General features: G+C 36.2%; 3 protein-coding genes across 3 annotated transcripts; all 3 read left to right on the top strand.

Annotated features, from left to right (window-relative positions):
* Positions 1-1,080: 1,080 nt before the first annotated feature.
* Positions 1,081-2,255, top strand: LOC147297040 (adenine phosphoribosyltransferase). The gene is made up of 2 exons (XM_086229406.1): positions 1,081-1,835; positions 1,955-2,255. The coding sequence occupies exons 1-2, from the start codon at positions 1,362-1,364 to the stop codon at positions 2,123-2,125; spliced, it is 645 nt and encodes a 214-aa protein (XP_086085532.1). The 5' UTR covers positions 1,081-1,361; the 3' UTR covers positions 2,126-2,255.
* A 3,035-nt stretch (positions 2,256-5,290) lies between these two features.
* LOC147297039 (GDSL esterase/lipase At5g45670-like) lies at positions 5,291-8,712 on the top strand. Its single transcript, XM_086235921.1, has 5 exons — positions 5,291-5,720; positions 6,428-6,552; positions 6,671-6,916; positions 7,418-7,673; positions 8,292-8,712. The coding sequence occupies exons 1-5, from the start codon at positions 5,474-5,476 to the stop codon at positions 8,513-8,515; spliced, it is 1,098 nt and encodes a 365-aa protein (XP_086092047.1). The 5' UTR covers positions 5,291-5,473; the 3' UTR covers positions 8,516-8,712.
* A 3,087-nt stretch (positions 8,713-11,799) lies between these two features.
* Positions 11,800-14,481, top strand: LOC147297038 (GDSL esterase/lipase At1g29670-like). Its single transcript, XM_086235911.1, has 5 exons — positions 11,800-12,816; positions 13,036-13,160; positions 13,359-13,604; positions 13,693-13,939; positions 14,110-14,481. The coding sequence occupies exons 1-5, from the start codon at positions 12,567-12,569 to the stop codon at positions 14,352-14,354; spliced, it is 1,113 nt and encodes a 370-aa protein (XP_086092037.1). The 5' UTR covers positions 11,800-12,566; the 3' UTR covers positions 14,355-14,481.
* Positions 14,482-16,295: the final 1,814 nt, after the last annotated feature.

The raw sequence follows: 16,295 nt of genomic DNA, 5'->3' as shown, positions 1-16,295 counted from the left end.
CAAATTGTACCTAGTGACATTCAAAGTCATATTTTGACGTTTCCTAAGTCATACCTTAAAGTTTCTTGAGTCGTTCCTTAGAGCATCTAAAGTCGTTCTTTAGGGCATCCCAAGTCGTTCCTTGAGAATTTCAGTTTGTAACTCAAGGGATTTTAAATGTTTATACCCTAGGTGCATTTCAAATTGTACCTACTGACATTTCAAGTCATGTTTTGACCGTTCCCAAGTCATATCCAAGAATTTATCAAGTCATTCTTTAGGGCATATAATGTCGTTCCTTGAGAATTTCAATTCGTAACTAGAGGGATATTTATACCTTGGTATTTTAATTTTTGTCATATGTACTTTCTATGGTACCAAATCTTGTTAAGACCCAATTATATCCTAGTATCAAATCACTAATAAACTTGGTATAAAGAACCTTAACTTAATAAGTTGGTATAAAGGACGTTTTCTAGATTTTTTACAAATGCACTGATTTCACAGATAAAGTTGTTGTATTTTTATAGATGCACTAACTTTTTTGCGTAGATGCATTAATTTGCAGATGTGATTGTTGTATTTTTACATATGCATTAATTTTTTTTTTTTTTCATGTGTACTCCATTTACTTGGCTGATTGTCTATTTGTCTTTTAGATTAACAATTTTAGTTGTCAAACCCTACAATCTAATGGACTCTAAAAATATTATCGAAGAAATGCTGGTGTTGAGTGTAGGTAAGTGAGGCAACATTTCAAGTATCAAAACTAAACGTTTAGGGCTTTTAAATTTTATAAACTCCACAACGAGAATTTCATTTTTATAGTTCAATTTGAATTTTTAGAATCTTAAAACCGGCCCTTTCAGGTGCAAATAAAAGAAAGAAAATAGCAAAACAAAACGAAAGGAAAGGAAAGGAAGGAAGCTCCATCCTTTATGGGCTTGACACATGAGGTCTATCCTCCATATGGACCACAATATAATATCAAACTTTCAAAGTCCAAAATAGCTCATTCGCAATCAAATCAATCCCCTTCTCCATTAGATTTGTATCATCAATTCATCACAACGATATGTCTTGAAGCAACGCTCAACCACAAAAACGAAAAACACGAAGAGTGGTGGTGGGGATAATATATCCTCATCGATATTGAATAATCGAAAAGTTTTATTTATTCAATTATTTTCCAGAGCACAATCCAAACAAGCCCAATAACGTAAGTCCTTTTGGGCTCCTCTCCAGCCCACAAATGGCCCCTTCAAGTTGTTAATTGTATTTGGGCCGTCCCCGCAGCTCCCCGTTCAATTTCTAATCAAACGGAAACAATTTCTCGAACATCCTCAACCGTCGATCGGTCCCTTCCCAAACTTCAACAGGCAATGGCCAAAACGACACCGTGGCGCCCAACCGTTCTCTTCGTCGCCCTCCTCCTTCTGACCACAGCACCGCCCTCCCAATCCCTCTCCTACGCCCAATCCCGAAACGTCTTCTCCCTCGCCCACTCGCTCATGACGCGCGTGGCCAACGTTCGCGCGGCACGCGGCGACTATTCGGGTTCGGAGCGGGCCAGGGCCATCGCGGCCAAGATGGAGCCCGGGCTCGGCCTGGGCTTCTCGAGGTTCATGTGGTCGGCGGGCTGGGACTACCTCAAGAACTACGCATGGAGCGGGTTGCCCTATTCGGAGCTCTACGGCGGCGTTTCGGAGGTGAACGAGCTGCTGAGTTCGCTGGGTGAGTTGAGTCGGAAGCAATCGGACAGTGAGAGAGCGGCTTGGGTTGGCAGGAATTACCAAAATGTCCTCAGGGCCTCTAATTCGTTGCTCCGTAGGCTCCTCAAAGTGTTCTCCCACTCGGTACGCACCGTTTCGCTTGTAGTTGTATTTTGTTTGTTTGTTTGTTTTTTAAATAATGGAATAAATCTGGATTTGATAATTAGTTAGTTGATTAAGTTTTGGGGGTTGGGGGTTGGCAGGGAACGTTGAGAGGAGTGGTGGAGACGGTGCAAAGAGAGGTGGTGGAGGGGGAGCTATTAAGGGACTGTCTTGAATTGGGCACCACTGATTTCAAAGGTTTGCTTCAAATTCTCAAAGATTTGGGATTGCAATACAATTCCAATTCTCATTCTCAGCACTCAGATCTGTGACATTACACAGAGGTATACATATTCAAAGAGGAGCATAGTAATAGTATGTACTTCTTCCAATAATAATTGTCAAATTTTGTTGTTTGATTTGCGAGTTGAGATTCTCTATATATTTATGTTGTTGCTGTTACTCTACTTGTATGTTAAATAACGTCATTTCAGGCATTTATGTTGTATGCTGTTATTAAACAATGCTTGTCAATCGTGGCCTGGCAAGGACACTTGGTAGCGAGGATTAAGTAGTAGACCCACCCTGGTCGTAGACTCATGCATGCTCATAAATGGGTCATGTGGTGGGTGATGAAATTGAATACAAAAGTATTTTCAATATTGATGCTATTCTATGCATATGGCTAGCTACCACCTCACCTAACCAACTTAAATTGTGTCACTTATGTATCTCTTACTAGCCCAAAAAATCACGTGTTTAGTCAATGCCTTCATTTCTCATCTCATCTTATCCATTCGTATTATGTTGAGCAACGAAACGAGCACGGGCTTTGGTGCTGTTGAAATAATTCATGCTCAATGCTTCATATTAAATGCTTTAGAAGCAAAGTTTAAACTAGTAAAAGGAGGAAATTCGGAGTATTATTATTTGGATCATCTGTTTAATAGAGCTGAGATTTACTCAAGTCAGTTTCACTTTTATTAGAAAGATGATTCACAAAATGATCAATTATAATAGTTCAAATAGCAATACTCTTTGTTTTCTATTATGTCATTTGAGTTTTAAAATAAAAATAAAGGATTAAAAGAGGACTGACCCGTTAAAAATTGGACACTTCTCTTTATGCTCATAAAAAAATAAAAAATAAAAAAAATACTAAAAGAACACTTGATTGATTATATAAAAAAACATTTTTTTTTTAGGTTAGTTGACTTTAGATACCAAATTTCAATAGTTTTTAAGTTTATATACTAAAATTTAATAACATTTTAAATTAGGTATTAATTAAAAAGTCAAACATAATAATATATTAAAAGGTATTATAATTCACAAATATTATATCACATGCCACTACAATAAAAAAATGGTCAGTTACAAATAAATCAATAAAAAAAATATTAGATTTTTGTTTGACTGCTATGCAGCAAAACGGCTTAGGGTTTAGCTCTCGGGTTTTGGGCAGACCTAAACCCTAAACCCTAAGCCATAAGCTCCATAATTCTAATTCTAAACCATAAACCTTATTTCTATACCCTAATCTAAATTAAGGGTAATGTTATAATTTTATGCTCACAAGTATAATTAGACTGCATTAGTCAACTTCCAAGACAATACAAAAATCTTAAGGACAAAAATGTCAAATGAAAATGCCCAAAACAAAGGGGCCAACATATTTGTAACATAATCTAAAAAACTACATTTAAACTTGTTAATGCAATTAAAATATTATATAATCTTCATGCTATTCTAAAAAATTATTAAGATTTGATATTTAATCTTAATTTTCTATTAATTTTTTTGTCTCGTGTTTAAGGTCATGCCTTAATATTAATGAAAAAAAAAGGTCATGCTTTGATAAAGTAAATTCTATAGCTCAACCCCATCATTAATAAACAATCAATACAAAAGTACGAAACGAATTTTATAGTTGGACAGCATCAATGCATCATCAATGAACAAACAAATTATTAGGGTATAGGCCGTAGACCCTCATCAATGAACAAAATCCATAACATCCATGTGTCTCATTTCATAAAGCAATTTCAAGTTCAACATAATATAATGGTCCACAGTACTATAGTAGTGAATCAACAAAAAAACTTTACTATAAACAATCATGTGAAATCATTTTGGCCCTATATTACAAAAAAAAATATATATATATGAAATCATTTTGGCCCTATATTACTATAAACTTTACCACCTGCTCAGCAGCGGCCGCGGGATCAAAGAGATTGATGGAGAAAAATCGATTTCATTTTGGCCCTTTTCTATCATTTTTGACTTCTGAGTCAACTTAAAAGGGTTGACTCGGCACCCTTTCAAGTTGACTAGAAAAAAGGTGTCGATATGTGCATCTTTTTCCACTACGGTTTGCTTAATTTTGGCGTTAAGTTTTCTTCTTTTGTAGTTAGGTTTTGCCAGTTCATAGTGTCTGGTGTAGGTGGGCTTGCTTAGTTGGGGTTTCACCTTCGCATGAAATAATAGACCATATTGGAAGCCACCGACATATTAGCCAATGACAACTTAGCAGAGACATCCATATTTTCTCACCAAATTCAAATTGCATTTCACTGTTCTTCTCAATCGTGCATGCAATTGGGGAGATAGACCTATAGATGGGTGTGATGTATATCATTTCATCGTTATTCAGTGGAGTCAGTATGCAAAGACTTAGCCCCACACATTAAATTTGGCCACCCTCAACATTAAATGGCAAGTGGGGTTGGTCATTGGTGCATTTTCTTTCTCCAACCTGTTCAAGACCATGTTCTTGCTAGGCAGCTCCTTACACACCATTAATTATGCTACTGTCTTGAATCTCAGTGTCTCAGCCCTTAATGTCATCTTTCCCCATGACCCTTTTTCAAGATCATAATATTATAAATTGTTATAGCTTTTTCTCACTATGGACAGAAAGATAGTATGAGAGGGCCACATGGCCCACATATATACTGTAGTACTAGAAAAAGTTAACAGGGCACTCTGCAGATCAAACTCATGGCCACCAGGGCCACAACAAGTGTAGCACTAGCACAACATTACAAAAATAGACAATAATAATTAGGAACAACCCTTATTTAAAAATAGTAACCCATCACATTATGGTTAAGTTCACCATGATTAAGCTCCATTTACACAAATTCAGTGCATGGAAATGCAAATGATCAATGCTACACTTGTGGTAATTGAGTTGTTAATTAGTAGTACCAACAGGCCCAAGATGCATATTAGGAACACAAGTAAATAATTAACACAACACTAAATGCAGTACTGTTTTGAGGTATTGGAATGCTGAAACTTTCAAGAAATGCAGAGCAGAGAGAGAGAGAGAGAGGGAGGTGTCAGAGCCAGACTTTGCCATACAGTCCCTCACATTATATCCGCGTGTAATTAATGCTTCCAACTAACGTACTCCCTCAACTGTAAAAGCTATGCCTTCCATTGGCATTGCTTTGCTCACATCCCTACTATATATACTCATCAACCTTGCTTTTAAGTTCTTCACAGGCTCTCTCCCTCTCACACACACACACACACACCAGTACTACTCATTCCTTGAGCTTCACCAAACATACCTTTCCTTCTTTAGTTGATTCTAGCTAGCTAGCTGTTTGATCATTCTCATTCTTTGCTGCTATAGCTTTTAGCACTTTTTATAACTAGTGATTGGGTCAATGGTTGGAATGGTGAAGAGAATGTGGGTGGTGTGTGTGGTGGTTCTGGTGTTGAACTTGTGGTGTAATGGGGCCAAAGCTGCACCACAAGTGCCTTGCTACTTCATATTTGGGGATTCTTTGGTTGATAATGGCAATAATAACCAGCTTCAGTCCTTGGCCAGAGCTGATTACCTGCCTTATGGGATTGACTTTGGTGGACCTACTGGAAGGTTTTCCAATGGAAAAACTACCGTTGATGTTGTTGGTGAGCTCCTCTCTCTCTCTCTCACACAGTCACACACAAATTGGAGGTCACATATAAATAACATCATAATCTACTGCTATATGTAGCAGATCATGTGTATTTGGCATGCATAATCTGCTGTTATATTGCTACAGATCACTTTCTACATAAATCTCTAGTTTAATTATATTATTAGTTCCCTCATCTAATCATGCTCTAGAAAGTTAAAGGTTTTGGTATCAAAGATTTTGAAATTAAGACATCTTCTCTATAAACCTTGGATTTTTGTTCACATGCAGCCTTTAATACTCAGGATATGGTTATACATTTAAGGGCCCATTGGTTTTAGTCATTTTGTTTTGGGAAATAATTTGTTTGACTGTTTGAGACATTAAGGTACCATCTTATTCAAACTCTTGAAAATAAAATAAACAATAAAGAATAATGGTTCTTATCAACCAATCTGTATTCATCATTTATGGCATTAAAGATTGAATATATTTCTCTGAGCCATCCATCTGTTGCTTTCAAAAATGGCAAAATCCAATAAATTTCATGGTCATATAATTCAAAGAAAAGAATTGCATGTGTAAAAACCATTAACCATTAACCATCTTACATGAGAGACATTTACCATTTTACCACTTACTGTAATGTAAAATTAAGCATAACATGTGGTACTGATGAAATTAATGTCCAATTAATGGACATGCATTATATATGTGCAGCTGAGCTTTTGGGTTTTGATGATTACATTCCACCCTATGCAACTGCCAGAGGCCAAGACATACTCAAAGGAGTGAACTTTGCATCTGCAGCTGCTGGAATTAGAGAGGAAACTGGGCGCCAACTGGTGATTAATTACAATTTTTCATGTCTCACATTAAATCAGTACTAATACATATTATGCATGCATGCATGTGTCATCATATACATACAAATAGTCATCATGCATGTCTTAAATGTTGTAGGGAGGTCGGATTACCTTTAGTGGGCAGGTAAAGAATTACCAAAACATAGTGTCCCAAGTGGTAAACATACTGGGCGATGAGGACTCTGCAGCAAATTACCTGAACAAATGCATCTACTCAATTGGGTTAGGCAGCAACGATTACCTTAACAACTATTTTATGCCCCAATTTTATGACACCGGCAACCGCTTTACCCCGGACCAATATGCCGATTCTCTTATCCATGATTACAGTCAGCAACTAAGGGTTAGTCTTCTCCCCTAAAATTCTTTTTTTTTTTTTTTAGTTTAACTTTTTCTTCTCCATTTACTTGTGATGCAATCAAATACAGATCAATATTCTCTTATTAAATAATCTAATGTTTTATATTACTCGACAATATTTTATATTACTCGACAATAATTATACTGCATTAAAAAGATGTCAGCTAGGTGTCTATGAATCTTAGCTCAAGTAACATGAATGACGTTAGTTGGTTAGGTGAATGGTAGATTCTAGGTTTGATTTCTCTTGTAACTATGATAATGATGAGCCCAAGATGAAACTGAACCCTAGGCTCCTAATGAGTATTCTTTAAACCAGGCCTCTCTTTGGGTCCAGTTCTATTTATGTCTATCTTACTATATATATATGAATTTGTGTGTGGGTAAGAAGATTATAAATTTTCACTTGTAGTTTGTTTAATATTTTTGAAAGGAATTAGAGTTTAATTAATGATTAAATGGTGTGTGTTGTATGTATGTATAGATTTTGTACAATTATGGAGCAAGGAAGGTTGTGTTGTTTGGAATTGGTCAAGTAGGTTGCAGTCCCAGTGAGTTGGCGCAAAATAGCCCAGATGGTTCATCATGCGTAGAAAAAATTAACTCTGCAAACCAAATTTTCAATAGCAAGCTCAAGGCACTTACCAATGAGTTCAACACTAATCTCCCAGATGCCAGATTTATCTTCATTGACTCTTATGCCATTTTCCAGGACATAATAAGCAGCCCTGCACAATATGGTAATTACATTAATTACATGGCCAAATTACAAAAATCCCCTCTTATTCATCTCACATACAATTGGTTTATTTTGTGACACTTCTATTCTATCCTATGTGATTTTCTTCTTTAGTCAATTATGTTAAAATTAACAGAAAAGCGATCATGTGACCAATTAATTGATGAAGCCTGTAAAATGGATAATGTCTCACCATTGGTTAGATCTTGAATAAAATTCTGTGTCAGTTTCAATTTTTTAAGCTCTCCACCCTCCAACTTTGGGAATCACTTTAGGGTTAAGAGTTCCACTCCTCTTTTACCGAGTCAATTTGGAGGGGGGAAAGGGCTATAACGTCATTTGGAAAACCATTTTTTGGGCTTCATCAATAATTGGTCACGTGTTCGCTTTTCCGTCAATTTTAACATAATCAACTAAAGGAGGAAACCAAAGCACAACTGTCACAAACTAAAATTACATGAACCTCATGTAATTTGTAGGTAAAACTACAGAGCTAGAGGTTCATGAAATTTGATCTAAACATAATTGAAACCATTAGAATCTTATGTTTGACTGCTAGGAAATAAAGTAGGAACATATATGTAACATGGTTGGCACATGCTTGTGTTGTGTATTTCAGGATTTAGAGTTACAAACGCAGGGTGCTGTGGGGTAGGGAGGAACAATGGGCAAATTACATGTCTGCCCCTCCAAACTCCATGCCAGAATAGGGATGAGTATCTGTTTTGGGATGCATTTCATCCAACTGAGGCTGGGAATGCAGTTGTAGCAAGAAGAGCCTTCAATGCTGTTCGTGCATCTGATGCTTACCCTGTTGATATTCGCCGCCTAGCCCTCCTCTAAATTAAACTATATAGTTACCTTCTGCCTAGTGGCTACCATATTATATATATATATATATATCATGCATATTCTCTTGTCATGGTCATTGTTGCAATAATGCAATTGCAGTCATCATGTGTTTGGTTTTCAGAATACAATTTCTGATCTTCTTTTTGGGGTTTTCTCTGTACTCGAAAGTTTTCATTAATTAATACGAATTACGAAATGAGTTTCTTGGTTTAGAAAAAGAAGAATAAACTATGATTCGCTTGGACCACTGCTCAATTATTTTCAATTAAGCGTGGAATAGGTGACGTGTAAATATCACAGGGTTATGACACTACCTTCCTTGGATATCAATTCATCATCTCAACTGCATAGTAAGTATTATTGTGAGAAGTCATATCAGATCTTCCAGCTAAAAGTTAAAACATCCTTTGGAGGTTTCCATGGTCAATTATTGACATTGCGTCATTGTGGAATTCCTACAAGTTATAGTAATAAAAGTTTTCATTAAAAATTAGGAGGGATTATATTGTTGTGACTTGTGAGTGTCATTATTATTTTGTCAATATTCTAAAAAACTAGACCTATTTTGTTATTAAATTAGAAGAGGGAAGTACGTGTTTTCATGTAAAATAAAAAGGGATTGGATAAGGACAATACAGTCAGACAAAATCTGCTGAAAAGATCGTACACAGATCTGCTCTGCACGCAAATTATTATCACAAAAAAATGGTTGGACACTTGGACCGATGATTGAATTCTCCCCTCTTCTGTGATGAGCGTGAGCAGAAAATTTCTCGTGATATATATAAGAAATTACTATTAAATTATAAATTTTCCAACATTTACACACTTTTTTTTTCTCTTTTTGCACACCCTCGTTACTTAATTAGTGATTTTACAAATTTATTCTATTATGAAAATACCTTAAAGCCCTCCCCAATACGTACACCTCATCTTCTTTCTTCCTTCCCTCCCAATTAACTGTGTCTTGCCCGACCCTCTCTCCCTTGCAATCTCTGTCTACGACCACCCAGCCCAGCCCAGCCCATCTCTCTCTCTCTCTCTCTCTCTTTCTCTCTCTCTCCTTGGCTTCTCTCCCCTTCTGCTTACAACACCACCGCGCGCAACAGCTTCCTCCACAGCACCTTTCAGCCACTGCGTGCAGCACCGTCGAAGCCACCCCACCTTCCACCCTAGCACCTTCCAGCCACTGCGTGCAGCACCGTCGAAGCCACCCATGCGCAGCACCGTCGAAGCCACCGCGTGCAGTCGAAGCCACTCGCACGCGCCTTCTGCTCACCCCAACCCAGCCACACCACCCCTTCTGGCTTTTTCTCTTTCTCTATGGCTTCTCTCCCCTTCTGCTTGCAGCACCACCGCGCGCAGCACCTTCCAGCCACAGCGCCCTTCTGCTCGCACCAACCCAGCCACACCACCCCGTCAAGATCAGCCACCACGCCACCTCTCTCTCTCTCTCTCTCTCTCTCTCTCTCTCCTTCCCTCTCTCTTCTCACCCAAGCAAACATCCAAAATATATATATAAATATATATTTGTAGCTAGTTCGGAAGTATAGTGCCGAACATCAAGAAACCGTTCGGAAGTATAGTGTCGAACACTTTCAGTATGTTCGGTAGCCATCTGCCGAATTAAGAGAAAAATTTCAAAAGTGCAGTGCCGAACGACCTGCGACATTAACAATCCTCCACCCGAAAATTAAACCCTAAACTCTAAAAAACTCACACTCCAAATCATCTCAAAGATACCAAATCATCTCAAACATACAAAAAATTAACCAAAGGACTCTTAATTTTTGGTGTTGCAGGGAGTGGAGAGAGAGAGAGAGAGGAAAAAAGAGAGAGAAAGAGAGGAATTGGGTGTGTGTGTGTTTTATTTTTTGTTTGAGTAGATGGGGTGTGTTGGATAAAATGAGGGTACTGAGGTAATTGGAGGGGTGTGTTAAAAGAGAAATTTTAAATTTTAGAAGAGTGTAGGAGTGTGTGGGAGAAAAAGGTGTGCAAAAAGGAAAAAAATGGTGTACAAATAGTAGCACTTTATATTTATATGACATATGTACTATAAACAAATTATATATATATATTTTTTGGTGGAATTTCCTTTATAGCTCAATTAGGTCCGGGCCCGAGGCTAAATTGAAGAGCCGGGCCCAACAACTCACTTTAAGCTGTACCGCAACTAATAAACAAACTATATAAACAGTGCTTTTTGGCTCTATTTATGCATGCGTTAAAAGCTATGGAATAGTCTGGATAGTAGCAGATTGAGAGTGTGTCCAATATATATATATAGCCAAAAAGCCATAAATTAGGGTTGCTAGTTCATAGCTAAGCTATGTGAGATCTGGTTCTGAAATTTTGGGAACATTAGACCAATCATAAAAATTGTGTCTTCGACCTTCTATATATATTTACGTTATTATTATTATTTTTTTGTTTCAATAAGTCTCATAGAACATGCATTATAATTTGATAAAATTATATTGTATAAGAAGAATAAGATAAAATGTATGTGAAAAAGGCTGTAATATATGCCTGCAATTGTGCAAAGATAAGTAGGGCATATATGCATGATTGATGATTCAATTATACATTGTTAACTTTTTAGGGAGAATGATCCATGGTATTTTATTTTGACAGAATTTTTGATACAAGTTTTTAATGAGGTTTACTTCATATATGATTTTAACGATCTAAATCATCTAGTTTTTAGATCTTAATTAAAGAATTATTTTTACAAAAAATTAGATAAATCGAAAACTTAAAAATAAATTGTTCGTATCATTAAAATGCTATATGGAGTGAATCTCATTAAAAATTTGTGTAAAAAATTCTGTCAAAAATATAATACCATGAATCTGCTCCCACTTTTTAGTTCTGGTGCGGCAAGTTGACCATACACCTACACACACTGCTACAAACGTGTAATGAATGCACGCTATTATATAGTCACAACTAATTTTTTCTGAATCTTGTAATGAAGCATAAATCAGAACCACATATATTTAGTCAACCATGATATACATGTGAAAGTTATCCTGTACTATAGTAAATGGAATTTGATGATGTCTCGACTCTCGAATCTAGATCAGCCATCAGTATCATCTTATACATCAAATATGTCAATAGGAATTAATTGGTCAAAATAAGATATTAGTTGAGTTTATTGCACGACTCTTGAGTAACTCAACTACTCAAGTGGTATGAGTCGGATGTGATGATATTAGCTTAAAGATCTTAGATTTAAACCTCTACTTAATAAAAAAAAATTCGGTTCATTAATTCAAATTAAAGTTTCGTACAAATCTTCTCAATAATGTATGGGATGTATATGTAACCGATATTCCATCTAGTTCTTGTATGAAAAGAAAAATGTGTAAATGGTCTTTAATTATATATAAGGAGATGAACAAAATGCATGCCATTATATATAAACTTGATGCATATTGCCAAGAACAAATGCAATCTTGATTATCTTCAAATTAATGCATAGGGATTACAGAGCTGGTGTACACTAGATATACATGTTGTTTCATCTTTCTGATTTTACATGGTCACCATGAGAATCAACTAATCCCCATATTTAATTTGATGAAGAGCTTGCTGTCCACTTCTTTTCAAAGACACGTGATGATATTCTGGTATGAAAGAGGACAAAGTTCGAAACTCTTGGAGGAATGTGAAAATTATTTCTTTTGTTTTCTACCTAATACTTTCCACATTGGCTCTTACTTTCACTTGGAGCTACTTTTAGTTTGTCAAAAAAAGCTACTATGACGATTCTTGCTGCCACAAAACACACACCAAGGCTGTTACTTTTCTTTTTCACCAAAACGCATATGAAAAGTGTGTATTTGCCTAATGCACACTTGCTCTATAAATAGCCACTCTGGCTTTGATTTTCTGCTTCAAGTTTCTTTGATGGCTATAAATTAAATTCCTTTCTTGGTTCACAATTCTTTTACATTCCTCAATCTTGATTCTATGCTATAAATAAAACTATTTGTATCCTAAATTGGGTTTTCTGTTTTCTCTTTCTTGGCTCTCTATGGCTTCTTGTGGGATGAAACTATTGCTGGTGATTGCTCTGTCTTGGGTATTAAACACGCAAGATTCTTCTGTTCATGCAAAGCCACAAGTGCCCTGTTTTTTCATTTTTGGTGACTCATTGGCTGATAATGGCAACAACAACTTGCTTCCCACATTTGCCAAAGTCAATTACAAGCCATATGGAATTGACTTCCCTATTGGCCCAACAGGAAGGTTCTCCAATGGTCGAACCACAGTTGATGTACTTGGTATCTGCTTCTCTTCTTAATTGACCACCATTTTGTTATTTGGTCTTGCTTCAATATGCTAATTATTGTTATCGGATATGGGTTTATAGGCTTATATTCTTTTCTTTAGTTGTCATTGAATTACATTGTGGTTTATAAGTTGTTCTCCTTCATTTTGGGGTCTTTTTGTTTGATAAGCGTAAGACTTATATAGGCTAATTGAACATTTTCTCATTACAGCTGAACTTCTGGGATTTGACAAATACATTCCACCATTTGCTTTTGCCAATGGCTCTGACATACTCCAAGGTGTGAATTATGCATCTGGCGCTGCAGGAATTCTAAAAGAAAGTGGGAAGCACTTGGTACTTAATCTCTTAACTTTGCTTTTGAGTTTTGACACTCGGAAAAATGTTAGCAACAGTCATCCACGCCCATGAGTGACTGCCAGCCGTCGATGCATGTGGGGTTGCCACTGTTCTAAACCTCTTGGCACATTTGCAGTGTGGACAAGACATCGATCACCATGTGTCCAATTGAATAAAATTAAATTTCTTTTGCAGGGTGCATGTATTAGCATGGGTAGGCAGTTGAAGAACCACAAGATTACAGTCTCGCGCATTGTTGACATACTTGGGGACAAAAGCTCAGCCAAAAAGTACCTGAACCAGTGCTTATATACATCTGGAATGGGCAGCAATGACTACATCAACAATTACTTCCTGCCTCAGTTCTATGACACCAGTAGCAAATATACCACTGAGGAATATGCTGAACTTCTTATTAAGCAATATTCAAGGCAATTACTGGTTAGTGATTAACACATTGTTTTCCCAAATTTCGTTGAGACTTTCACACAACAACAAAAAAAGAGGTTATTTGTTTGATATTATCTAGAGGTTGCACAAGTATGGAGCAAGGAAGGTGGCCTTGGCTGGATTGGGACTAATAGGCTGCACCCCAAATGCAATTTCTACTTATGGCACAAATGGGTCTACTTGCGTTGATGAATTGAACAATGCAGCCCAACTTTTTAACCAAAAGCTTGTGTCTCTTGTGGATGAGCTCAACAGCAACCTGACTGATTCACAATTCATCTATATCAACAGCTATGAAATGGGTTCAGGGGACCCTACATCTGTTGGTACCTACATATATACTTTTGCTCTATTTGCATTTCGAGTACTACTGCTATTTGTACTATCTCAATATTAGAAAGATAGTACAATCAATTATAAATAGTTTTATTCTTTAGTTTTATTACGGAAAGTGTAAAAGTGAATAACTTTTTGTTTTTTTTCTGGTTCATTTCAGGTTTCAAGGTTTTGGATGTTGGGTGTTGTCCAGTAGATGAATATGGTCAATGTACTCCTTTCCAAACTCCATGCCAGAATAGGACTGAGTATGTGTTTTGGGACGCATTCCATCCCACAGAGGCCTCCAATCTAATCACTGCAAGCAGAATATACTCTGCTTACGACCCTGCAGACACTTATCCAATGGATGTTAGTCACCTAGTTCAGCTTCAAATTAACGGCCCTCTACTCACCAAGCTCTAGCTACCTAGAAGCCATGCAAATCAATCAGGCATTGCATTTATTGCTTGATTCGATTGTAATTGTCGCATTATCATGCGCACTTGGTTGGATTAATAACAATATGGAATAAAAACTTCCAACTTTCCAAGTACTAATGTATTAATCCAAAATGGACTTCTGCCTATCTTAATATTTGAGTTGGAAGAAAATTGGAATTGAAAATTTGATTCAAACTCTGCCCTAAATGAACATGCGGGTGGGTTAATGGGCTGATCCAAACTTGAGCATGGACTAGATTGACCCAACTCTTATATTAAGAGAGTTGGCCCTCGTCCATTTTCTTACATCTTGGCCCAAGCCCAATCTTAATAGATGACCCAAATGGCTCTTCTTTAGCAACGGGCATAAGTAGTCGATCGTCAATAATTTGAAATCGCGTACTGCATAAGAGCATGTATATTACTAAAAGCAAGATGCAAGATTTAGCTTTTGCTTATAGCCAAATGCACACATTGTAAGAGAAAAAAAGTAAAAATCCACATATTTAATTTATTAAGTGCATTCATATATACTTTTATAAATTAATATAACTTAATAATTATATTATTATAATTATTTTAGTGAAATCTTTAATATGAGTATAATATTAGATATTATTATTGAAAAAGAAATACATAATATATTATTGAATATATTTAAATATATTTAACATGCCATTGGCTATGGCAATTTAGTGGCAGCTAGGAAACAAGTATAACCAATATATCAAGAACGCATTGGCAGCTTGGCCAGCATTCACAAGCATGTGTCAGCGCCTGGGGCATGCCAAAGGTTACACTTTTTTTTCTTTTCTCTAACCTTGGGCCTCCACGTGGAATCCACTACCTAACAACTCTTTTTTTCTATTCTGTGGGTTCCATTTGTCTTGATTTTGCAAATGGCAATAGCAAGAATTTAGCCTAAAATCTTGTAACCTTGCATTTGGCCCAGCTATCTAGAGATTTTTTTAACTTTTGGGCTAAATCTTGCCTTTAGACAAATATTAGCATAGCAAAGCACATGCTCTAAGTAGTTTGACTTGTATATTATAGCCTCATTAAAAAACTTGAAAATACCTCATGGTTGTACGTAACTTGCAATTAATAATTTGCATTGCATGCATACATCATGCTTGAATTTATATCACATATCTTTTTCAATATTCATATATAAGTGAACGTAAAGTGTATAGCATAGAATATGATATCATCCATCAATTAAGTTCGTTACATCTATAGCTAGCTTCAATCTTCTTTGCCAATCTCTAGTCAAACATTCATTAAAAAAATTCTTAGGTCAAAAACAGACACGGAATTTAAAGATGAGTCATATATTCCGCAAAATGCCCTTCTTGCCAAGGATGTATGTCTTTTTTCAGCCTACTTGAGTCCAAACCATTAGGACCCCTTAGAGGTTCTAACCAGGGAGCACAAACATATCTCAGAAATGCATAGTTTCTGCTCCAAAAATAACTTCCTGTGACACCATACATAAAAATGGCATTGCCATAAATTGGCAAGAAATTGGGAATAAAATTTGTATTAATTTATAGTATACGTGTCAAATTATGATTAACTTGCAAGAAAGAATGATTTTATATATAAGAAGCCAAACAATATTATTGGGGGCGGATTCGTGACATTCTATTTTTGACACAAGTTTTCAATAGGCCCTCCTTCATATAGGATTTCAACGATCCGAACCGTTTATTTTTTAGGTCTCTATTAAAGGATCATCCTTACAAAAAATTAGATAAATCGAAAATCATTAATTTACTTACAAAGATTAAATGGTCAACAAAATAAACACTTTAAATATTGATAAAATAAGATGTCCTTTATGGTCTATTTGTTATGGGGTATATATGTCTTTTACTAAATTAAAAATAGGGTGATTAACTTAGCAGTTTAGGGTGGTCGGAAT

The sequence above is a fragment of the Dryas octopetala genome, chromosome 1 (assembly GCF_963921425.1).
Source record: "Dryas octopetala chromosome 1, drDryOcto1.1, whole genome shotgun sequence".
Taxonomy (NCBI): Eukaryota; Viridiplantae; Streptophyta; class Magnoliopsida; order Rosales; family Rosaceae; genus Dryas; species Dryas octopetala.
Note: the sequence above shows the minus strand (reverse complement) of the source record. Positions and strands in the feature narration are given on the sequence as shown.

What these genes read in the sequence shown, in the direction of transcription:
- LOC147297038 (XM_086235911.1), top strand. Translation starts at nt 12,567, where the DNA reads ATGGCTTCTTGTGGGATGAAACTATTGCTGGTGATTGCTCTGTCTTGG. An exon ending in AACCACAGTTGATGTACTTG is followed by an intron (nt 12,817 to 13,035) that starts GTATCTGCTTCT and finishes TTCTCATTACAG; the next exon opens with CTGAACTTCTGGGATTTGAC. An exon ending in AATATTCAAGGCAATTACTG is followed by an intron (nt 13,605 to 13,692) that starts GTTAGTGATTAA and finishes GATATTATCTAG; the next exon opens with AGGTTGCACAAGTATGGAGC.
- LOC147297039 (XM_086235921.1), top strand. Translation starts at nt 5,474, where the DNA reads ATGGTTGGAATGGTGAAGAGAATGTGGGTGGTGTGTGTGGTGGTTCTG. An exon ending in AACTACCGTTGATGTTGTTG is followed by an intron (nt 5,721 to 6,427) that starts GTGAGCTCCTCT and finishes ATATATGTGCAG; the next exon opens with CTGAGCTTTTGGGTTTTGAT. An exon ending in AAGCAGCCCTGCACAATATG is followed by an intron (nt 7,674 to 8,291) that starts GTAATTACATTA and finishes TGTGTATTTCAG; the next exon opens with GATTTAGAGTTACAAACGCA.
- LOC147297040 (XM_086229406.1), top strand. Translation starts at nt 1,362, where the DNA reads ATGGCCAAAACGACACCGTGGCGCCCAACCGTTCTCTTCGTCGCCCTC. An exon ending in TCAAAGTGTTCTCCCACTCG is followed by an intron (nt 1,836 to 1,954) that starts GTACGCACCGTT and finishes GGGGGTTGGCAG; the next exon opens with GGAACGTTGAGAGGAGTGGT.